The sequence below is a fragment of the Ochlerotatus camptorhynchus genome, unplaced genomic scaffold (assembly GCF_037179485.1).
Source record: "Ochlerotatus camptorhynchus isolate MF236.1 unplaced genomic scaffold, CSIRO-AGI_Acam_v1.1 ptg000639l, whole genome shotgun sequence".
NCBI classification, from domain to species: Eukaryota; Metazoa; Arthropoda; class Insecta; order Diptera; family Culicidae; genus Ochlerotatus; species Ochlerotatus camptorhynchus.
In genome coordinates this window covers 338,811-364,268 of record NW_027041118.1, presented here as the reverse complement: position 1 = coordinate 364,268, position 25,458 = coordinate 338,811, and the positions used below count along the sequence as shown (strand labels likewise).

The 25,458-nt window shown below is 41.4% G+C and overlaps 1 protein-coding gene across 2 annotated transcripts in view; it reads left to right on the top strand.

Moving 5' to 3' along the window:
• RhoGEF3 (Rho guanine nucleotide exchange factor 3) overlaps nt 1-25,458 on the top strand; it is a 623,028-nt gene that overhangs the window by 534,997 nt on the left and 62,573 nt on the right. For both annotated transcript variants that reach the window (XM_065237667.1, XM_065237666.1), the window contains one exon: nt 8,007-8,058. In XM_065237667.1, coding sequence (XP_065093739.1) covers nt 8,007-8,058 — 52 coding nt within the window. The remainder of the gene's footprint in view (nt 1-8,006; nt 8,059-25,458) is intronic.

Below are 25,458 nucleotides of genomic sequence, written 5' to 3'. Positions count from 1 at the left end.
TACTGAGGAGAATTTAAAAAAAAAATGAATAATAATTCCAGGAGAGCCGTCCAAATAAATTATGAGCAGAAATTTAAGAAATTTTTGACGATAAATGCAAATGAATTCTTAGGAGACTTTTAATGTCAGTAGGATTCCAAGTTAAGGAGTGAGATTCAAATAAAAATCTGAAATTAATTTATTGAAAATTGGAACTTACCAAAGGGTTTCTTACAGAGGAAATTTTCAAGGTAATTCAAAGAAAACTGCATTCGGAGGATAATTCCAATGAAATTTTCAATGAAATTGATTGATTGATTTCTTAATTATAGAGACTTTCAATTTCAATTAAATTGTGAGAAGTATTCCAAGTATATTCTTCTGACATTTTTTAGAGAATTTCTACAATAATTCCATGAGAGTTTCGCGAGAATTCAAGCGAATTCTGAGGAGAACTCCAAGTGAGTATTCATGAGAAATATCCGTTGAACTTTTCTGAGGTCTTCAGAACTACTTCTTCTGTTAGTTCACAAAATATTCCTGAAGATAATAAAGTTGCCGTGAAGTTCATTTGAACTTTCAGAAACTAGCCTAATGCACACAATACTTTCCATCAAACTTGTAAACTTCCCTGACTTTTTTCCAACTTTCTAACATTTCCTCAATTTTACCAACGATCATGGATCTTCTCTAAAAATTCGCTAAAGGTCTCGAAACTTCTCAAAAATTAATGTAATGTATCCAATGTTAACGGAACTGCTCTGAGGTTCTCTGTTCTGTTTGAAGCTTCTCTAAAGTTTTTGAAGTTCTCATGAAGCTGCACTGCCCTGAATTGAATTGAACTGTCCTAACAATGACTAAGCTTCCGTAAACTTTTAAACTTATGTGAAGACCTCAATAATTTTCTTAACATCTTCTTAACCCGAGTAGAACATTTTCATTACTATAATTTACAGCAACTTGTTTATGGCTGAAATAAGTCGTATATAAGTTTCTACAATTGATTTGTGACAAGCGTGCTACTAGGGAAAATGTCCAGTTACTTTTCTGAAAATAAAGAAACTGAAATCCCCCTGAAATTTCCCCTATTTTTGAAGCTTAATTAACTGCTCCCACCTGTTGCTAATGTTCATGAAAGATTCTAAAGTTCTCGGATCGAAATGTTTCGGAAGATCTCTGGTCTTCTGTGAAGTTTCCGTTTTTTTTTTTTAATTTCTGGAACTTCTTTAAATTCCAGCACTTTTCTTGGAATCAAAACGAAATGATTGAAATAGTACTATGATTTTCACTGAATTTCGCAAGATTTTTCTGAAGTTGATGAAACTGCCCTTAAACTATCGACACTAATTCATAACTTCTTAAATAGTCTAGAATTTCCTGATATTACTAAAACTTCACAAAAGTTTATGAATTTCTTTGAAGTTCTCTAGACTCTCCTGGATATTGCAGTATTTTACTGAAATTCTATGCGATTCCTTGAAGTTTTCACAATTTTTCTTAAGTTTAAAAAAACATTACATACGTTAACGGAACTTTGCCTTAACTCATTAATTTTCCCAGAACTTATCTGGACATCGTTGAAGTTCTCTTAATTTTTTTTCAATGTTCTGGAAAATTTTCTTGTGTATATCGATAATTCACTGATGCTTCTGGAGCTTTCAGATCAATCGTAGAATTCTCGGAATATCCCATAATTCAACGGTAGTCCTTATAAGTCGCTGAAAATTTCCATAATTTAATGGCTTTGTTCTGAAGTTATCCGATCGTCCTCCAAGTACTCGGAACTTCGCTTTATATCATGAAACTATCTAAAAATACCCAATTTTCTTAGAAGTTCTCAGGAATTTCTTAACGATATCGGTGCTTGCTATAACATCTCGCATTTTGTTTTAATTAATTGAACTTCGTTGACGTTCTCTAAACAGCTTAACAAAATTTTCTCAATTTTTCGTTGTTCTTGAATTTTCCATGATATATGTTACTTATCTTACCACTCAGGCTAAGGCCTTGTTGTCCTCTGCTGTCCGAAGAAGTCATCTCGCTATCCTCGTAGTCTGCCAAGGGTCCGCAGGTCGCCTTCTACTTGGTCGATCCAACTCGCCCGCTGCGCGCCTCTTCTTCTTGTTCCTGTTGCGTCGCTTTCTAGAACCATTTTTACTGGGTCGTCGTACGGCATTCTTACGACGTGCCCAGTCCACCGTAAAGGGTGATACGGTCAAAATTTGGTCAAGGGAAAACGCGTGTAAATCGGTGAAATCGATTATTTAAAAAATCAAATTAAATTTCTTTTTCAAGTTCAATTAGTATAAAATTCAGGAAAAATATTCAGTTAGGCTTCCGCTTTTCCAAATCCGAATTGCCGGGCCTTACGCTTGACCCCTGCCATCAGATTTTGTAAAGCCACCTTGTCCACCTTCTTCGCCGCAGAAAGCCAGTTTGCCTTGAACTGCTGCTCGCCCTTAGCAGATTTTTTGGTCTTCTTTAGGTTCCGCTTGACAATAGCCCAGTATTTCTCAATTGGGCGGAGCTCTGGCGTGTTGGGAGGGTTCTTGTCCTTGGGAACCACCTGCACGTTGTTGGCGGCGTACCACTCCATGGCCTTTTTACCGTAATGGCAAGATGCCAAATCCGGCTAAAACAGTACGGAACAACCGTGTTTCTTCAGGAAAGGCAGCAGACGTTTATTCAAACACTCTTTCACGTAAATTTCTTGGTTGACAGTCCCGGAAGCTATGAAAATGCTGCTTTTCAAGCCACAGGTACAGATGGCTTGCCAAACCAGATATTTCTTTGCGAACTTTGACAGTTTCATGTGCTTGAAAACATCTGCTACCTTTCCCCTTCCTTTTGCCGTATAAAACTCCTGTCCCGGAAGCTGCTTGTAGTCGGCTTTGACGTAGGTTTCGTCGTCCATTACCACGCAGTCAAGCATCGTCGTGTACAGCCTCCGGGATCGCGCTTTGGCCGTCGTATTTTGTTTATCATCGCGATTTGGAGTCACTACCTTCTTGTAAGTCGATAGTCCGGCTCGTTTTTTGGCTCGATGCACGGTTGTAGACGATACACCCAGCTTATTTGCGGCATCTCGGAGAGAGAGGTTAGGGTTTCGCTTGAAACTACCGGCAACTCTCTTTGTCGTCTCAGCGGCTTCCGGTTTTCGATTTCCCCCCGATCCAGACTTCCTGGCTGTCGACAAACGTTCCCCAAACACTTTAATTACATTTGTAACGGTTTTTTTTTTTTTTTGTAATTACTTTATTTGTACAGGCTCAATCGAATAAACTTTACAGAGCCGAGTTATCCTTTGCGTTATACATTGTTACTGTCTTATATTTAAAGTTAAAGGAACTGGACCGAGTACTCGCGGTCGTCTCGAGGTTAGTGGAGATTTACAATTTTTTGGATGGGAAAAGGGAAGAAGGAGGTTTTAAATGTGGTTTACGATATAACTATTTAATTAATCCTAAAGCATGAAATTATTTCTATTCATCTTGAAAACAAACATTGAAAAAAAAACCCCCCAGACGTACAAAACACAAACTAAACACAAGGTTAATCAAACTTACAATCTAAGGTTAATATCCTTAAAGTAAACATATATGAGTTTCATAAACTCCAGATCGCGTCTAGCCAAAATATCCCGAACTGGAACATTAGGTTGTCTACCTCGAGCCCGAAGGGAATCATAAAAATGTGATCTGACTCCACGATACTCCACACAAGACCAAAGGATGTGATCAGCGTCCTGGTAACCTTGTCCACATTCACAGAGATTGCTGTCTCCCAACCCAACACGGAACAAGTGAGCGTTTAGACAATAGTGATTGGACATGAGACGAGACATCACGCGTATGAAATTTGTAACGGTTGATTTGGCAACTTTTAGCGATTTTGCCAACTTTGCGTGCGAGTAGCTCGGATTTTCGCGATGCGCGAGCAAAATTTTGATACGCTGCTCTTCTTGCTTGGACGGCATTTTGACAACTGAAGAGTGAATTCCAAAATCAAAATAGGAGCAACATTCTACACACACACACCTTCAAAATGAGGGGTGTTCAGGTTTTTTAAATGCAAAATTGAAAGAAATACGTCAAGTTGTTATTGACCAAATTTTGACCGTATCACCCTTTAGTCGCCCAATTTTTGCAGTGTGGACGATGGATGGTTCTCCCAGCAGCTGGTGCAATTCGTGGTTCATTCGCCTCCGTTCGAAAACACCAAGGGTGCGTTGGTCCTCCACGAGCATAGTCCAGGTCTCGTGGCCGTAGAGGACCACCGGTCTAATCAGCATCTTGTAGACAGTCAACTTCGTGCGGCGGTGAATTTTATTCGACCGGAGCGTCCTCCGGAGTCCAAAGTAGGCACGATTCCCTGCCATAATGCGTCTTTGAATTTCTCTGCTGGTATCATTTTCGGCGGTCACCAGTGAGCCCAAATACACGAACTCCTCGACCACCTCGATTTCGTCACCGTTAATCTGGACTCGGGGTGGGAGGCTACCATTGTCTTCCCTAGAACCTCTTCCTTTCATGCATTTTGTATTTGATGCGTTGATGGCAAGTCCAATCCATCCAGCTTCAGCCTTCAGTCTGATGTACGTTTCCGCCATCGTCTCAAAGTTCCGTTCCATGATGTCAAGCCGAGCCAAAAAGATGGATGGACTTCCTGAAGATCCTGCCACTCGTGTCTATCCCAGCCTTCTGATCACACCTTCTAACGCGATGTTGAATAGCAGACACGAAAGTCCATCACCTTGCCGCAACCCCCTTCGAGATTCAAAGGGACTCGAGAGTGTCCCCGATACTCGAACAACGCACATCACTCGATCCATCGTCGCCTTGACCAATCGCATCAGTTTATCCGGACATCCATACTCGTGCATAATCTACCATAGCTGATCTTGATCGCTTGTATACGGATTTGAAATCGATGAACAAATGATGTTTGGTACGTTGTATTCGCGGCATTTCTGCAGAACCTGTCGAGGTAGCGCGGGCACCCATGAGTCCCACCTGGTATTGTCCCACGAACTCTCTTGCAAATGGTGACAGGTGGCGGCATAGAACATGGGAGAGTACCTTGTATGCAGCACTCAGCAATGTGATCGCGCGGTAGTTGTAGCAATCCAACTTGTCGCCCTTTTTGTACATTGGGCATACGACACCTTCCACTCCTCCGGTAATATTTCCTCCTTCCAAATCTTGGCAATTACCCAGTGCAGCGATCTAGCCAGTGCTTCACCGCCGTATTTTAATAGCTCACTTGGTAGTTGATCTACGCCAGTTGCTTTGTTGTTCTTCAGCCGACCGATCTCCTCCTCAACTTCTTGAATATCAGGGGCCGGTAGCCTGTCGTCTTCTGCGCGTGCTCCAAGGTCTGTTGCTGTGCCACCTTCGTGTTCTGCCGCTTCACCGCTGCCGCTCGTCATAGTACTGCTTCCACTTCTCAATCACCTCACACTCGTTCGTGAGAAGGTTACCGTCCAAGTCCTAGCATACATCGGCTTGCGGCACGTAGCCTTTGCGCGAACTATTTAGCTTCTCGTAGAACTTCCTTGTGTCGTTTACGCGGTACAGGCTTTCCATCGCTCCATCGCGTAGCGATCTCGGTCAAACCAGTCATTTCTTCGGTCCGGGATAGCAGCACCTAGTGCCGCTGCAGCAGTACTACCTATGGCTGAACGGATGTCCCTCCAGCCATCTTCAAGAAAAGCTGCGCCAAGCTGCTCTTCCGTTGGTAGTGCAACTTCCAGCTGCTGCGCGTAGTCCTGGGCAACTCCGGCGTCCCGTAGTTGCTCAATGTTGGGTCGCGGCGTTCGACTTCGAAGTGTGTTATGTACCGTCGAGAATTTCGAGCGCATGCATACTGCAACTAGGTAGTGGTCCGAATCTATGTTCGCACCGCGGTACGTGCGGACGTTGATAATGTCGGAGAAGAATTTCCCGTCGATTAGAACGTGATCGATTTGGTTTTCTGTGTGTTGGTCAGGTGATTTCCAGGTAGCTTTGTCCTTGCGGGGGAAAAAGGTACTTCGAACTACCATACCCCGAGAGACTGTAAAGTTCACTCATCGTTGGCCGTTGTCGTTCGATACGGCATGCAGGCTGTTTGGCCCGATTGCCGGTCTATACATTGCCTCCCGTCCTACCTGAGCGTTCATGTCGCCGATGACGATTTTGACGTCCCGTTGCGAACAGCCGTCGTACACCTGCTCCAGCTGCGCAAAGAACGCTTCTTTCTCGTCGTCGGGTCTCCCTTCGTGTGGGCAGTGCACGTTGATGATACTGTAGTTGAAGTAACGGCCCTTAATCCTCAACTTCCACATCCTCGCGTTGATCGGCTGACAACCAATCACGCGTTGGCGCATCTTACCCAGCACTACAAAGCCGGTTCCCAGCTCGTTGGTGGTGCCACAGCTCTGGTAGAAAGTAGCCGCTCGATGCCCGCTTTTCCATACCTTTTGACCCGTCCAGCAAAGTTCCTGCAGTGCTACGACTTCGAAGTTGCGTGGTTGAAGTTCGTCATAGATTAACCTATCGCAACCCGGGAGGCCGAGCGATTTGCAGTTCCACGTTCCGAGTTTCCAATCGTAGTCCTTATTTCGTCGCGTAGGTCTGTGCCGATTGTTCCGATCCGTATTTCTTTCTTCAGTATTTACAACTTTGTTTTTTTTTTCAGGGTGGCTTGTTGGGCCTGCCCTTGATAGATACGCTTACTTTGTGTTCAACGAGAAGACTTCTCCAGTGTATGTATTGTACTTACCGTCGGGTGTTATGTGTCGTTAAATTTAATTTCATTCGATGCCCACAACTCAAATGTCCAAGAATTGCTAGCATTTCCAAGTAGCAGTCTCTTTTAATTATTATTATTATTCTTCCAAAAATTCACAGAAAACCCACCTATTGATTCATCAGTGGTACACTTTTGCTCGCGCAGTTATCGCGCAATAAACGTTTGCAAATCGTCCGCAAATTGTCTGAATGTTTCATTTCTCTTCCAAGCGAATATGACGCCATGCGAACGAGCCACCCTCTCACCTCCATGCAGCCGCAGGCAGGTTGCCAATGTGCCCGTAGCTTTGATTTCAACTCTGAGAAAGCAGAAATTGGAGGCCCATAGCGAAAGACCACCACACTGCCGCAACACGGTGGCGTCGCGTCGGCAATTTATTTCTAAACTACTGCGGAGGAATGTCATGGAGTTCAAGCTGCTATAATTAACATTGACTTGAGCACCCGCGCGCGCGCTCCGCACACAAGATGAGCGCAGGATCAAGACATTCAAGACTGTTTGTTTTATTACCGACATTATTTTTTTCTGCATCTGAAATTCGCGTGTCTGTCATCTTTCTTCGATGGTCGTGACACGTGTTCCGTCCCCCGTTTTGACGGAATTGCAGAGCGAGGGCTTTCACTGACGTCGCGACGATGCGACCGACCAATCCGGTAGCGGAAAAGTTATCAATTAAAAAGTCATTCTCCACGCCAACGGATGTGTGCATAGTTTAATGTTTCGCCGCGAGCATACGAGCGATGATTGAATTAAATTCCATGATTACAGCACGATAATGCTCAATTAATGGTGCGGGTCTCGATGGTGGAATTCAATAAAAAGTAGTTGGTCCCTGGGTAATGAGAGGTCATTATATTAATCCGGGATAGAATGCAGATCGCAACTGGGGGTATTTGGAGTTATTAAATCGACGAAAAGATAATTGAATAATAATACGATTTTCGCTGCTGGAAGCAATGGTGATGCTTTTTGATCCAGATGAGTTAAAAACTGGCCAAGAAACCCAAACAAGTGATAAACGGTCCGTAGCGAAGAGAACATTGAAAGTTAATAGCCCGTTAAATATTATGCGCATACGGAACATCATACTATTATTGCTTGCAACTCACAGCTAATCACAGGAACTCACTTTCAATCGCCAGACCTTGGTCCGTGACAATTTATGAGGCTTTACCGAATCAATTGGATCTGATTTATTTATACTGACGTGATTTTCCTTCTCTGCTTCGTTTCAGCAATCTGACATCGGATGACCTGGAGCTGTCAGCAATATTCTCATCAAATTCGGTAAGTGGCTTGAATGCACTGAATGTTCCGTAGACCGATAGATGATCGGTTGCTGATCGTTGACCGATCGTTTTTATTACTATGCCGTTGGTGATTGTCGATTGTTGTGTTAATTCAGCTGGTTTGGTACTGGCCTGCATAATTCCCTATCCATATTACTCCGTATTTAGTAAATGTTTTGCCTTATCCAGCTGTCTCGGTGATTTTCTTCCCTGACGATCACTAGGTCAAGGACCACAATCCACTGCATTGAACCATTTCAGAAAGGCTAGGATTTTTGATAAGTTTTCAAATGAACACGAGTTTAAAAATCTTAAAAATGTACGTTAATTAATCATGTTTGTATTACTCCATACGTGAAGTTAACAATTTACATAGTTGGAGATGCTTAACGTCAAATGTCAGACTTAAAGTGGTCATTTTATACGATAGATGAGGAGATGAAAGTATAGAGTTGATAGTTCCGTTAGAATACAGCGGTAGAGGCAACAATAGATGCAATTTCCAAACCTATCGACTAGATGCTTACGTCAGATGACGACTTGCGTGTGAAACAATCGATAGAACCAACAATCAATACGAAACTAACGATTTTAAATTTTCTCACTACTTGACTAGCCTATTGGTCCCAAGCAAACGATTAACGTACCCCATTCTAGTCAAAATTCTAGTACTACACAATGTTTCTTTTGATTCGATATGAAAGTTTGACAGATGAAATGAGGGGTTAGTGGTTTTTCCTATGTTTCGAGGGGTGAATCGATTAGCTTGGGACCGAAGATAGTACCAGAGCTGAGCCAAAAAGTTGAGCACGTTTCTTCGGGACCTACTAGTCTTAGAGTTACCTCTATGATAGAACTGTTTCCGCACATCGAAGGTACGTGAGCAAATCGGCGATCATCTCTTTTTGGCAATGGTACCGGGGGGAAATACGCGTTACCATCCCTCCCCCCAACAGGGAAGTTTGGCAAAGAAGATGATCAACCCGATTCGTGCCTTCCTTAAAATTGACCTTTGCTTGCTTTCTACTCGCTATAAACAATTTTCACACTGACGTACTCTAACGGAACTATCCACTCTATACTTTCATCTCCTCATTGATCGTATAAAATGTCCACTTTAAGTCTGATAGTTGATGTTAAGCATCTCCAACTATGTAAGTCATTGTTAACATTTTGGTGTTATTCATTGTATTGAGCACGCTATCAATTTACATTTGAACGATTTTAATGAGTTTTAAACTAGAATGTGAGTGTGCACGGCAAAAAATTCGATCTCAGAAATGATAAGAATGACACACAGCGTATGTTATGAAAATACACCATGAATTATATTCACTTTTTCGTAACGCAGCAAACATTCCCGAAATCATGAATCATCCGTGTTGAAATCATGAGCTAAATTCATGGGTTTAACTTTTAACCAAAACATATAAAAATAATAAAATAAAGCATCAGACTGGAACGACGAACCAAGAACCTTGAGATCAGTACTTGTATAAGAGGGAAGACAAAAGGCGTATAAGAGATACCTATGTAGTGTGGTTTATGAACACGGTTTACCAAGTACGTGTAACGCTTGTAGCGGTCTTGATTTCACTGCATTATGAAATCATGAATTTCCATGACGAAATCATGAATCATTGTTACGATTTAATGGGATGGCAAGTTTTTTGATTTCATGATTTTTTATTCATGAAAATGGAATCGGATTTGTTTCCTTGTGAATGCGTGAAAATGTATGAGAATCTCAAGCGTGATACTTGTTTGCTAGATTCGCATGCGAGTTTATTCTCTCAGGGAGGCTCAATTAATGAGATTTGAGATAGATTTTCCGAACACTGACAGCAATGTTAACACCAGTGTTGGCTAAAATCCAGATCAGAAAATCAAAATCAGCAATCTTTCAAGATCAATATCACCAAAAATCACAGGCAGCAGTATCACAAGCCAACATCACCACGAAAATCACACGTGATTTTCGACCAATATCAGCCGTGATTTTCGATTCCCAAAATCAACCAGCATCAATATCAACCAAGATCAAAATCATCGAAAATCATAGGATTAGAAGATATGTTAAATTCTAGAGTTTGGAGTTTTCCGAAATTCAAGTCAGCATTCCGGATGAAATCAAAATGGGGGATTTCAACCCAAGATGGCTTCCACAAATCCAAGATGGCGAACCAAAATCCAATATGGTTATCTACGGAATGGGCTCGATGAGGGGAAGCGTATGTCAATTTTCCACTTCCACTTATCGAGCCCATTCGGTAGATACCCATTTTGCATGGGCTTAGATGCATATTCCTTGTCCAGGAGCCGCCAAATTGGATTTTGGTCCGCCATCTTGGATTCAAAAATGGTGGGGGATGTCAGTTTTTTACTTTGACTGTAATAGCAAGCTATTGATTTACCGTTTGGTGTTTTGTTGTTATTGGATTTTGGTCCACCATCATGAATTCCAAAATAGCGGCGGATGTCAACTTTCCACTTCCCCTCATCGAGCCCAATTCCCTAGATACCCATATTGCATGGGTTTAGATGCATATTCCCTGTCCGGGGACCGCCAAATTGGATTTTGGTTCGCCATATTGGATTCCAAAATGGCGGCGAATATCAACTTTCCACTTCCCCTCATCGAGCCCAATTCCGTAGATACCCATATTGCATGGGTTTAGATGCATATTCCCTGTCCGGGGGCCGCCAAATTGGATTTTGGTCCGCCACTTTGGATTCCAAAATGGCGGTGGATGTCGGTTTTTTGCTTTGACTGTAATACCAAGCTATTGATTTACCGTTTGGTGTTTTGTTACCTCAAAATCAGCTAAGGTTAAAATCAGCCTTGATGTTCTGCTGTGTGATTTTGCTACTCTCAAGATCAGCTAAGATAAAATCAGCCGTTATTTTCTGTTTGTGATTTTGCTGATCTCAAGATCAGCAGTGATTTTCGGCCGTTCCTGATTTTTTATTTTTTTGATTTTTGCCATCACTGGTTAACACATACTTCAATGACCGTATCATGCGTTCTCAAAACTCCCCAGTGTGTACGCACTAATTCAGACCTCGCTGTCGGTATTTTTTAACTATGGAACTGTTCAGTTTAACTTTAACTATCAGTCAAAAATTTAAACATTCAAAAATATATTCCGAACATGTACATACTTTGTTCAGTTAACTCCATTTAATGATAAAAAAAATTGGATTGTATTGGCTTCTTACGTGTAACGGTCATTTGAAATTTCATCGACTTTATCAGCTGTTGAGAAACCCAGTAAAATTTTACGGACCTCGGTGATCTGGGTGCAGATTAGAGATGGGTGATCCGCTCCCGAGCTGTTCTAAAGACCCGATTCACTAAAGTGAGCTGATGACCCGCGGATCATTTTTTTATGAGCCGCAGCTCATCAGCACACTGTTATCACAAATCTAAACCATTCAATCCGTCACATATAGCGGATTTTTTCAAAAAATCACGCATTGCTCCTTTACGCATTGAACAGTCACCGCGTAAACCAAGATGCGCGCGTAATTCAAAATGTACCTACTGACCGGTAGCATCAACGATAAAAGCAAACTTCCAAGCAGCTTTATGGGAGAGAGAGAGACATATGGACATGTGTTACACGGTGTTAAATTTCTACTGGTATTATCCAATGTATTTACGTACCCAGCTCTTATGGCTGATGTTATTCCTCCAGCATATGTGCTCTCACCTCTCCTCCCATCATTCTCTGGGGGAGCGGAAGATCCGCACGAAAGCAAATAACCGAAAAGCTAAATGCATCTCTCCAGCTTAGCAGCTCATCTCGGGATCCGAATCATCGGCTCTAGGATTCGGCGATCTTGGATCGATCTTTGGAAGATCGATCTTTTTCATCCCGATTTTAGATTTTTCGGATCGAGTTTGCTTTAAAAGATCGAAAAAATCGATCTCTTCTTTCGATCATTTCGATCTTCAAGAAACAATAGGTGTTAAATTTTGTAATTTTATTTACATCAAAAAAACGATTTACTTTCACCCCAGACTGCGAGGTAAATTTAACGAATATAACGTCAACGTCACGTTAACACGTTAACATAATTCTTGGGGTACCAACATAAACAAGCGTATATTCCAAAAGTGAGGATAACAATAACAAACCACCATTTTTGGCTTGAGCGAAAGTGAGGATAGCAAACTAAGCACTTGAAAATGGGATTACGCAAGTGTGCGAGTTATAAACGTCAGAAAGGTCAATTAAAATAAAAACCATAAGATCGATCTACCAAAGATCGATTCTTTGGTACCGATTTATTCAGTGTATCGATTCTAGAGCCAAATATAAGATCGATACGTCAAGATCGATCTTTCTCTGAAGATCGCCCAATCCTAATCGGCTCGAATGATTCACTGAGGTGACAGCTCTCGGACCCGTCCAGCTCTTCGGATCTTTTTTTCTCTCGATTCTTCACGATTCAGCTCCGGATCCGGATCTGAGCTGATGATCTGGAGCTGAATGCGAGAATAGAGAGAGCTCCGCTCCGCCAATGCACGTTCAGATCTGAATACACCATTAGACTTATGATATCAGTGAGCTGATGAGCTGCGGTTCCTAAGCTGGGTTTAGACTAGGCAAGTCAAATGATCAACTCAGTTGAATTCAATTGGCTTGAAAAGTTGAGCCTGGTTCAACTTTTTTTTAATTCAAGCGAGTTGATCAAGTCAATTGAATGGCATGGTTTACACGTTCAATTCGCGTTCAAGTCAGTTGAATTCAAGTGACTTGATCAATTGACTTGCCCTGTCTAAACCCAGCTTTAGTGAGTTGGGCCTATAGAACAGCTCGGGAGCCCATCTCTAGATCTGAGCTGAAGCCGAGAATAGTGGAGCAATTGTGCTGGAGAATCAAGGTGAATTCCGTCCTGAGCGATATTTCACGCGCGAGGCGAGATTTTGCGAATGTATGAGAGGTAGAGAAATACTAGTTGTCTCTCTCATTCCAACGCAAATTCTGCACGCTCAGATCTGAATACACCATTAGACTTATGATATCAGTGAGCTGATCGGGTCTAAAGAACAGCTTGGGAGCCCATCTCTAGATCTGAGCTGATGATCTGTAGCTGAAACCGAGAATAGTGGGTGCAATTGTGCTGGAGAATCAAAGTAGATTCCGTCCTGAGCGATATTTCACGCGCGGGGCGAGATTTTGCGAATGTATGACAGGGAGAGAAGTACTAGTTGTCTCTCTCATTCTAACGCAATTTCTGTTCCGCTCCGCTAATGCACGCTCTGATCTGAATACACCATTAGACTTATGATATCAGTGAGCTGATGAGCTGCGGTTCCTAAAAATGACGCGCGGGTCATCAGCTGACTTTAATGAATCGGGTCTATAGAACAGCTTGGGAGCCCATCTCTAGATCTGAGCTGATGATCTGGAGCTGAAGCCGAGAATAGTGGGAGCAATTGTGCTGGAGAATCAATGTACGCTCTGATCTGAATACCACTGGAACACTGGAACTATTTTAAATAAGTGCTACATTGGTAAAAATCACCATCTTATTGCTCCTCGATGGGACTTTGTATGGGAGCGAGCTGTCAATTTGTTAGTTTAGTGTCAAACAGTGAAGTTATTATTTTGAAGTAAATATCGTTGTGCTCAGAAAGCGAAGCTCTTTCAGGTGATGTAAAAAACCGATATTTTTTTCAAAATTAAGGAACCCAATTGATCTTGCGCTGCGTTGTTATCTGTCCAGTCGGAGTGTGCTGTTCTAATTAAACGGGTCTTTTCAGGCGTCCCACAAAGATGCATTCTAAGATCGTTGATTTTTTTTATTTTTCGTGAATAGATCATTCCCAGACCTATTTAATCGGACTCTTTTGACAGTTTATGGTGCTTGTTTACAGGTATCCTGGTATGACCTTGATCGCGCTGATCTATTGTTCGGTTGGTGCGATGAGCCACGTCTCTGTTCACGCGAGTATGGTCTATTCATACACGGTAAAAAGTTATCACATCTAATTCAAATGCTCTTGCACTTGACTCAGTCTGTTATGCGGCACTACGAATCGAAGTGATTTATCATTGATTTTCAAGTTATTTGCGTTTTGAAACAAAGTGATTTGTCGTTGAAAAATATGTACTGTATAACATCTTTAAATCAAAATGATTATCTTTTGAATCGGCACCACTGTTCTCATCCATTGAATTTGATTAGTTTTGCTTTTGGAAGCAAATTTCAAAACTCTCATGACAAACATTACTCGCGAAGATGGCAAGTCAACAACAAATGAAGTTAAGCGAAAGAAGCGACAATTCTCCATCTCCACCCGAAATAATTTGCGTGAGTAATACGCAATTGTTGCTGTAGTCAATAATAGTGTATTATTCAGATAATTTCGATTGCAAAACAGTGTCAAACTTATCAAATTTATTGCTCAATGTCTCGCCTTGCTTCTACTAAAAGCCTTGCGATGTTGTTCAATGAACCTTGGAAACATGTGATCTGAGTTTACTGATATGGTCATATTCTGAATAACATATAACAAGGCTCAGTGTTCACTCGGCTGTCGACAAAAGCAGGCCACTCTCGATGTGTGCCACGCGCAGGGTGGCCAGACCTTCCGATTTATCGGTAGTCCTACCGATTTTTGGGATGCCTACCGATTCACAGACGAAAGGTTCAAAACTACCGATTTTTTACTTTTCCTACCGAGAATCACAGATTTTAAGGTGTTCCATTAAAGGGTGATACGGTCAAAATTTGGTCAATATCAACTTGACGTATTTCTTTCAATTTTGCATTTAAAAAACCTGAACACCCCTCATTTTGAAGGTGTGTGTGTGTAGAATGTTGCTCCTATTTTGATTTTGGAATTCACTCTTCAGTTGTCAAAATGCCGTCCAAGCAAGAAGAGCAGCGTATCAAAATTTTGCTCGCGCATCGCGAAAATCCGAGCTACTCGCACGCAAAGTTGGCAAAATCGCTAAAAGTTGCCAAATCAACCGTTACAAATGTAATTAAAGTGTTTGGGGAACGTTTGTCGACAGCCAGGAAGTCTGGATCGGGGAGAAATCGAAAACCGGAAGCCGCTGAGACGACAAAGAGAGTTGCCGGTAGTTTCAAGCGAAACCCTAACCTCTCTCTTTGAGATGCCGCAAATAAGCTGGGTGTATCGTCTACAACCGTGCATCGAGCCAAAAAACGAGCCGGACTATCGACTTACAAGAAGGTAGTGACTCCAAATCGCGATGATAAACAAAATACGACGGCCAAAGCGCGATCCCGGAGGCTGTACACGACGATGCTGACGAAGTTTGACTGCGTGGTAATGGACGACGAAACCTACGTCAAAGCCGACTACAAGCAGCTTCCGGGACAGGAGTTTTATACGGCAAAAGGAACGGGAAAGGTAGCAGATGTTTTCAAGCACATGAAACTGTCAAAGTTCGCAAAGAAATATCTGGTTTGGCAAGCCATCTGTACCTGTGGCTTGAAAAGCAGCATTTTCATAGCTTCCGGGACTGTCAACCAAGAAATTTACGTGAAAGAGTGTTTGAATAAACGTCTGCTGCCTTTCCTGAAGAAACACGGTTGTTCCGTACTGTTTTGGCCGGATTTGGCATCTTGCCATTACGGTAAAAAGGCCATGGAGTGGTACGCCGCCAACAACGTGCAGGTGGTTCCCAAGGACAAGAACCCTCCCAACACGCCAGAGCTCCGCCCAATTGAGAAATACTGGGCTATTGTCAAGCGGAACCTAAAGAAGACCAAAAAAACTGCTAAGGGCGAGCAGCAGTTCAAGGCAAACTGGCTTTCTGCGGCGAAGAAGGTGGACAAGGTGGCTGTACAAAATCTGATGGCAGGGGTCAAGCGTAAGGCCCGGCAATTCGGATTTGCAAAAGCCTGAATTTTATACTAATTGAACTTGAAAAAGAAATTTAATTTGATTTTTTAAATAAACGATTTCACCGATTTACACGCGTTTTCCCTTGACCAAATTTTGACCGTATCACCCTTTAGGTGAATTTTTACTTAAACTTTATACTTCGAAAATAAATTACAGTGTTCGAAATCCCTGTTGATTGTCCGATTTTTGAGAAGGTGTTTGTCAAGATTGATTCCTGATCGGTCAGGAATAAGTCTGTTGGAATAGCAGATTTATTTGAAATTTTTACATCTGTCAAATTAAAGTGAAAATCGAGGGAGTCGACACATCTAAAATGCCATGTAGATAGCAGCCACGATAAATGTCCTTTTTTGGATCAGTGTAATTTTGTCATATTTCTCCCCACCTTTCGCTTTCGTTTTCGCTGCATCTACTTTTCCAGGTTGGAAAAGATGCAAAAGATAGAAGTGGATTTTAAAATTTTGATATCAACACAGTAATCTGGATGTTGCGAGAAGGGTGTGAGTGTGAAGTGAAAAATTATTATTTTATCATATTACGCGATATACTTGTAATTTAAAGAGGTATCAGCAGTGATTAATGTTATTATCGGATCCACTGTTGATCACTTTTGAGATTAATCATCGCTTTTAGCAGTTCTCGGAGATTCTGCAAGAATACGAATAATCGCTCCGACCTTGTCCGAGTTTGCATCAGTTTTTTTTTTTTGCTTTTTTAGAGAGAATTTCAGCCCTTAGCTGGTTCGTCTACAGTTTGGATCAGTGAAATGTTGTCTGCCTATGAGTTTGCTTTGGAGGAATTACTGCAGGAGAAATACGTTCAGTTGTTCGTCGAAAAACAGGACAGTTTCTGCTGGTTGGTAAGATTAACCAGTGAATTGTATGGTAATTCTTAATCTTCACTTTAGAGAAACTGATCAAGATGATGGATCGCCAGATAAATGCACTCGACGTTAAAGAATTTGTTTGCAATACAAAAGACTACCACCTCCGAGAATCTGCTAGAAAAACTACTCAGTGAGATGATTTTGGAAGAGTCAAAACCGGTGGAAGTTGTTGTCAACAAGAAGCTATGGATTTGATCGAGGTGTGGTTCATGTGTTATTTGGTCATTATTGACAATACCGAAAGGATTTGATTGATCAGCAACAGCTGCTGCCCATGCATGATAATATTTCCGAATTTCTAAATTATTTTTGAATATATAATTGTATTGAAGGGTTTGCTTGTAGAGGGTAATTGATAATATACTTATTTACATTTTAGTTGCGTCAAGCTGTGCGTATTCTACAAGACATGCATGGTTCAGTGCATTCATCTGAACAAAAATGACGTTACGCTTATTTTTAAAAGAGAATATTCCAGAAGACTTTTACGTAAGGCTACCAGACTTGATGCAGAATAGTTCGGCGAGTTTGATCACTATTATAATGTGACTAGAGATCTGCAGAACAACTCCACAGCAGCCGGACTGGTTATTCACATTTTTTTAGGATGTTGGCCCATGTATTACACCCGAACAATTTGCTACATTCTCATGACGACCGGATACTGGCTGGATATTTTCAATATAAAAATATGAAAGATTTACATTAGCCTAGTGAACCTCTTCGATATGAACGACCTCTATCATCGAATCACAACAACATACAAATGTTTGTCTTGGATCTCGATACGAGTTTATTATTACAGACATTCATTCATAAGCTGATAGAAGTTTACTAGCACGTTGGTAATCAGAGCAAAATTTTCGACCAGATTGTAACCAACCTAAACCAGTAGATTCCGCTGATCCGAGACAGTCTGGCTAGTCGAGAGTATTACATACATTAAATTCTTTCTCAAACTAGACAGACAACTTGTACATTCCAAACAAAATCCACACTTTTTACAGAATCCGATGACCTCCGGTTTGGTATTGAAATCATGATTAGCGCTTCCAGTTCGGACCCATCCGAAGATGCAATCAATCCCTCCAGCTTATGAAGACCTAACATTTTATAGATGCAGTACGAGCAGAGTTAGGTGAAGTTGATGTTTTAAGTCACAATTGCGTTACTGTTCGAATATTATATTGATTCATATTTCGTCTCTTGAAGATAAATATAAGTGTATCAGATGTTGGTGGCCGATAAAAAAAATAAGGTTCAACATCCAAATTTCAAATTGCTTGCCACATCGTCCTTGATTACAGACAATAACCGCGTTTAAGGTTGCGGTGGTTGTCCGAAGAAAAATAAGATTGTCTTAGTGAAAGTCAGATGGGATTGAAATACCTGGAATGGACGAGAATTACTTGGTCGCAATCATGTTGTAACATTGTCCCGATGTTATCAATACATGTATTGAAGTAATTGTTTGTTCTAGCTTCTATGCGTACCAAAAACATTAGAATAAAAATCGCTGTTTTTACGCACCTGTGCGTACACAAATGCAGAACTGCAGTTGAAATAAATAACATGACTAAGCAAATATGCAAAAACAGCACAAATACACCTCCTTTCATGTTTTAATCGGAAAATTAATACAGCAGAAACCGCAGAAGCTATGATGCGAAACCATCAAAACCTGAGACACCAAAACATAAACAAACACAAATTTGACATTGCTTTCTTTTGTTGCTTTGCTGTTTTGTTCGTTCGTTTGCGGAGAGATGCGATTAGGTGCAGGCGGTGCAAGTAGATGTGCGAGTAGATGTAAAAATGCGAGAAGTGTGAGATGGCACAGGTGAGAACAGATGAAAAGATTTTTATAAGATTGGTGAAATTCACGATGAAATTGCTACAACCTAGATGTGTCGCACCCCTCGGTGAAAACTCACCATTGGAACACAACCTTGGTAATCTTGAAAAATGTTCAAAACCTATGTTTTGTTTTCCGTGTAGTCAGTCAGTTTGATCAGTTTTGCTACTCCAATCCAACGTATACGCTATGAAAAAACGGAAAAAACACCCAAAAGTAATTCCTTTTCACTCATCTCGGAATACATGGTGCAGGTACTATGGTGCAGGAACCAAAAAGTAGGTAAAGCGGGTCAAAGCTAGTATCAATCAACTTCGACAACACTTGCACCCCTGCTTCCAAGTTTGGTCAGAAGATTACAACTCTGGAGAGCATTTTGTGTGATCGTTGGGGGCATGTGGTTCTGAATATAGCGATGATTGTGCAAAATTTTAAGCACTTTTCGACTTGTTTCGTCTACTAACGATTCTCTGATGACTGTGTTGGGGAAGCAGCAATGCTACATCGACGTGTTTCGTCTTGAAACGATTATCTGGTGACTGTGTTCGGGAAGCAGCATATGCATGTACGTAGTTGGTGGATTTGTATCAACGCTTTTGGGCAATGCTTGACACTTACCACTTTTTCAATTGTTTCTTGTTGAAAATCAACAGTCGGAAGCATTACTTTCGATGCGTAGAAATATTTCTGATCGATTGGTGATACAATTATTTAAATTTTTTCATGGGCAGCTGTGATATTAATGTTTAAAATCTTTCATAACTTCGTCCAGCAATACAACTCTATTCGCAATCACCTGGGGCGCATCCTAGATTTGGTTTTCTGTGATTCCGATTGCAACATTGTAGTTAACGAAGCGGTGTCCCCATTGCTGGCTATTGATTTGCATCATCCACCGATTTTATTCTCCTTACCAACTCAATCCGATTGTGTTGACCGTGTGGAATCCCTTGATGCTGGTGAACATACGCTCGACTACTCAAAAATCGACTTCGTCATGCTCAACGGGTTCCTGATGAGCTGTGATTGGAGCAGTATTCTGGCAACAAATGACGTCAACGATATGGCAGCACAATTTTGCAACATAATTTGCAATTGGCTCACCGATAACACTCCAAGACGAAAACCTCCTATATCTCCTGCTTGGAGTTCTCCTCTACCGCGGCTTTTGAAACGCGATAAAATTTCCTGGCAGCGTAAACTTCGCCGACATCGAACTTCTGAAACGAAACGCAACTTTCATCGCGCTTGCAACGCCTATCGTAAGCTTAATTCAACCCTATACAAGTCATATGTCTTGCGTGTCCAGACCAATTTACGTAGAAATCCCAAGAGCTTCTGGAAGTTTGTGAACTCCAAGCGAAAATCGTCGAATATTTCTTCATCCGTATTTTTTGGCGATTTGGAGTCTACTTCTATGCTCAAATCGTATGATCTATTTTCCCGCCACTTCAGTTCTGTTTTTTCGGATTCAGCCGCCAACGCAGATGAAGTAGACAGAGCGGCTTGCAATGTTCCTGAGGGTCTCATCGATTTGCGTACATTTGTGGTTAGCAATATGTATGTCGTTAAAGCTGTTAGGAAGTTGAAGAAATCTGTTTCACCGGGTCCTGATGGTGTACCTGCAATCATTTTTTGCCGCTGTGTTGCTGTTTTAGCTGATCCCCTAGCTCGCATCTTTACCGCTTCGTTGCACCAAGGAGTTTTCCCCGAAATTTGGAGACATTCCTTTATGTTCCCTGTCCATAAGAAGGGCGACAAACGTGACGTGACAAATTATCGTGGCATAACAAGTCTATCTGCAGCTTCAAAATTATTCGAGATCATTGTGAACGATGCTATCTTCTTTCATGTCAAGAGCTACATTTCAGCAGCGCAACACGGATTTATGCCAGGACGCTCAGTTACATCAAATTTGCTGGAGTTCACCTCAACATGTATAAATTACTTGGAAAATAGGGCTCAAGTAGATACCGTTTATACCGATCTGAAAGCGGCATTCGATTGCATCGATCATGGTATTCTTCTTCGGAAAATGTCTCGCCTGGGAATTTCGGATGGTTTGGTTGATTGGCTGAAATCATATCTTTCCAACAGAACACTTCGTGTCAAGCTGGGTTCGTGCACTTCATCACCATTTGCTGCAACCTCCGGTGTTCCCCAGGGCAGCAATTTAGGACCATTGCTGTTCACAATCTTCTTCAACGATGTGACGCTCCTCTTGCCGAGTGGTTGTGTGCTCATATACGCCGATGATCTCAAACTATACATTGTTGTCAAGAACGTCGAGGATTGCCGTCAGCTCCAAGCAATGTTAGACCAATTTGTTGATTGGTGCCGCTTAAACAAGCTTTCCGTCAGTATATCAAAATGTGTGGTCATGACATTTAATCGCACAAGAACGCCAATCGTATTCGATTACTCAATTGATGGATTTGTACTAGAAAGAGTAGAACAAGTAAGCGACCTAGGTGTAATGCTGGACCCTAAACTTACGTTTGACTTACACCGTTCAATGGTAATCACTAAGGCTAATCGTCAGCTTGGTTTTATATCAAGAATCTCAAGAGATTTTTCGGATCCGTACTGTTTAAAAGCACTGTACTGCTCACTCGTTCGTCCGATCATCGAGGCTGCATCTGTTGTTTGGACTCCCTACCAACTTTCCTGGAACATCAGAATAGAACGTATCCAAAAAACATTCATTCGTCGAGCATTAAGACAACTTCCTTGGAGAGATCCACTAAACTTACCTCCGTATGCTGAGAGATGTCGCTTGCTAAGCATGGACACGTTACAACGACGGCGACAAATTCAACAGGCAACATTCGTCGCGAAGTTATTAAGTGGTGAAATTGACTCTACCCACTTACTCTCTTGCTTGAACTTTCGTGCGCCAAGCAGATTTCTACGCTCAACGTTCCTATTGCGTCAAGACTCACACCGCTCTTCTTTTGGACAACATGAACCTGTTACGAGTATGATTCGCACGTTTTCTACAGTTGAAGAGTTGTTCGAGTTTGGGGAAGCTGCTGCTCAATTCCAGAGACGTATTATTAACTCCAGATACATTTAGTATTTGTTATGGCTTCTGGTTCATTAAGACTTATTGTCAGATGGATGTATTAAATAAAAATAAAAATAAAATAAAATAAAAATAACATCGTTACATGTTCAATTTTTGGTTTTCGCAAAGTGTACCCCCATATAGAAATCACAGACGTAGTCCTACGTCAAAATACGGAGGTGGTGGAATTTGAATTCCTGATAAATCTGCGTGGAAAGAGTTAGATTTGTTTTTATTATTTCAGTCATTTCTAGATCAAATGAAGGTAATGCAAATCCAATTGAAAAAAGTAATATATTAAGAAAATATCACGCACGCTTGATCCAGGTTGGAAAACATTATTAACTGCTTTCGGAGACGTTATTTTATTTCAATATTTTTCATTAATATTCTTGTATCCGGGCTTGAAGGATATACGATCGTAGCTTGTTGTGATTTAAGGAACATGGTGGCCTTAGAGCGAGTAAACAAGATTAAGTAACACTGATTTTTTTCCTATATTTGTTTTCCGTCGATCTTGTTTTCCGTACTGAGTACCAATGCTACCGACGCCAGGGAGGCCACTACACCACCGGCGCCGCTAAATAACACGGATAGATTCTTTTAATCGATTTTCTCTGTCTTTAATATCTTAGCTACAAAACCGTTTGTTGGCATGCTTGCCGAATTAAATGCTAGATAATAGATTTTTTTAATTGAAATGTGTGTTGAAAATAGCTGACCATGTCTATAAATGGCCGTAGGTATGCAAAGATGAAATAGGCGAAGAAAATCTGTCAAAGTTACTTCGGATCTAATCCATTGTTCGGCTTGTTATAATATCTGGTCGAAAAAAAAGGATGTATCTCGGAACCATCTTAATGAAATAAAAATGTTGAGTACTCAAAATTAAATAGTTATTCCGATGTGTTTTGATGAAATATTGAACTTTTCTTCGAATACCACTAATCATATTTTGGACACTGTTGGCTAACCTGAGCGGCCGTTTTGCTCCACCATCTCTTCATGTCTGTCGCATCCCGAGCCGCCTTTCCACTCTTCTTCAATATCTGTTTGACAATTGCCCAATATTTCTCAATTGGGTGGAAATAAGGGCAGTTGGGTGTCTACCTCGTTGTCTCGATACCACTGTAGAACTTCTCCGCTTGCCAAATCAGGCCAAATCTTTACAGGTCCATTGTGAGCCTTAATGTACGGAAGAATACGTTTTTTTCAGGCACTCCTGCTTGTACATTTTGGAATACATTGTCTTGTTTGTCACGAAAACCTGTCGGCAAAAACGAATTTGAACTTGCTAGGGACCAGAGTGTAAAAATATTGACTGTATGTAAAAGCACTGCACTATTCAATTCATTGCTCTATCCAGACCGTTTGTACCAAACGGCCAATGATGGATGTCATTAAATCAAACTAACCCTCCCAATCCACTTTGATTTTTATTTTTCGAATCAAGCATTCCTACTGTCACAAAATTTGAGAACCCAGCATAACCTTGATTACAGTTCAAAACTGTCAATTGAGCTACGCCATACTGCTGCTAAAAATATCAAGCAACTGCTGAATAACACACTGGATACCCGTCCAATTAGCAATCAGAGTGTATCAAATGATTGTGCAAACATATTGGATTATCGCTCAAACTCATGATTCGATTTTTCTTCCCATAGCAACTGTCTGCATAATTCTGTTAACTTTGTTGAACTTGTTTGCTTCATTCATTGCCGAGAACGAGAACAAGTTAGCTCGAATTATAACATGTTCAGAAATGTCTCTCTACAAGGCATACGGCTGGGAACCGATGCGACGATATTGACAAGCATGGTGCATAGTAAAGTGCTTTCTGCACTCATCCATTATCTCTAATTGTAGAACGGCTATGTTGAACCTCATCTGAGTTAAAAATCTGTTTGGTAACGGCGGAAAGAGTGCATAGTTCAACTTTTTTGATCGGGGTCACCGCCCAACATGGAAAGGGTTATTGATTTTTCGCTGACTGGGAAGATTCGTTTCATCCAGTGCCATTCAAACATGTCGTTGTATTCTGGATTGAGTTGAATCCTCGCTGGGAGTGAGCAACAGGTAGCAACTTGTTTGGATGCAGGTACTACTCATTTGAATATTGTTCACATCAAACGAGGCATGTTATTGCCATCATCGTGAAAAGGATAGGGCTGGTACCTGTTACCTGTTTGGCTCTCACTCTGCAAACCGTGGGAACAACTGCGCTCCAGGATATAAACCTATTTACCTCCCACCAACCGAGACGGTGACGGTGACGACCGCCATTAAAATCCAACTAAAATTCAATTTCACTTACCTCCATTGTGGATTACGGTCCTGGTCGCAAATCGGAGCAAAACTTATGGCAAACTTTTTCCGCTTCGAAGTTCATAAACCCACTTGCACCGAGACCCAAACGCAGTAATCAGGTTCGCTCGAACCGGACGTGACCGGAAGTACAGAAATTGGTAAGAAGCCAACCTATTGCTAGTCCGCTCGAGTTCCCTTTTCTCCGAGAATGAGACAGGGAAGAGACTGGAAGAAACGGGCAGTGGGATGCGAAAATTAATGATGCTGGATGTTTATTACAATCAACAACTTTGCTTTTTAGATGGAAGATGAATATAGTGTTTGGCAGGTTCCGCACCTAGTTTCTTTATAGTAGTTTAGGGAGTAAAGTACAATTTGATAAAAATTTGTAGTTAGAGGACGAATTGAATTTCATATAGGTACTTACTCGTTTGTTTTCATTAGCACGGCTACCCTTTGCTACGATGTTCGGCAGTGTGGCCAACTGGACTGATGAAAACAGACATGTGTTGGATATTTTCACGACTCCCCTGTGCAAAGAGTATCATTGTGCTAGCGATTGGCATAGAATACTCTTAACTAATAACTGTGCAAGTGCATCTAGAACACTATTTAAATTGAGACCGGGAAAACGCTCGCAAAAGAAGCCTAAAGGTCTAGAAGATGAAAACTCCATAAACTAACAACCCTGCTCGCTAGAAATAAATTGACTAAACAATATCTTGACACTCTCATTTTGTCTGGCAAGACGTAGAAAAACAGCCTTTCAACCGACCATGCACTTGGAATAAATACTTTCACCACATGGCAGGAAACCCTTCGCATCCCATATTAGAAAGACAGGTCATCGTCTTCCGTCTCGTGGTTTACAGAATCCGTTCACCATCCTGTTTTCCGAGTGCATTTCGAAAAGGATCTTGCAATCGCTGGGTAAACAAAAAGGGGTTGTGAGCGCGCAACACGGTGCACCTCGACACAGGACGCACCCCAGAAGTGGGTGTGATATGAATCTTTCATGAGTTTGAACTTTGATGTCGCTCCTCATCCAAGGCAACGAACTCCTCCAACGAAATGAAGGCGAAGAAGAAAATGCATCTTCGATATAAGCAACAGTCTGTAGTGGTGCAGTTGGGAAAACATCTGCTTACCCTCACTCGTCATCGGTCGGTAGCCACTTGAGAGAGCGATGAAATGTGAAACCAGGAACCCCGAAAGAGATGCGTTCAAACAGATAAGATCATGATAGAAGGTACGAAGGGAGCATCCTGCGAACGAAGGATGAACTGCGAAGCAGCACGCGAGTCTTCGATGGTGTCTTCCGGAGTCGTGAGAGTGGTAGCTTCCTGGTTCTTACTTTTGTTTGACTTTACCGATGCTGTAGATTGCTTG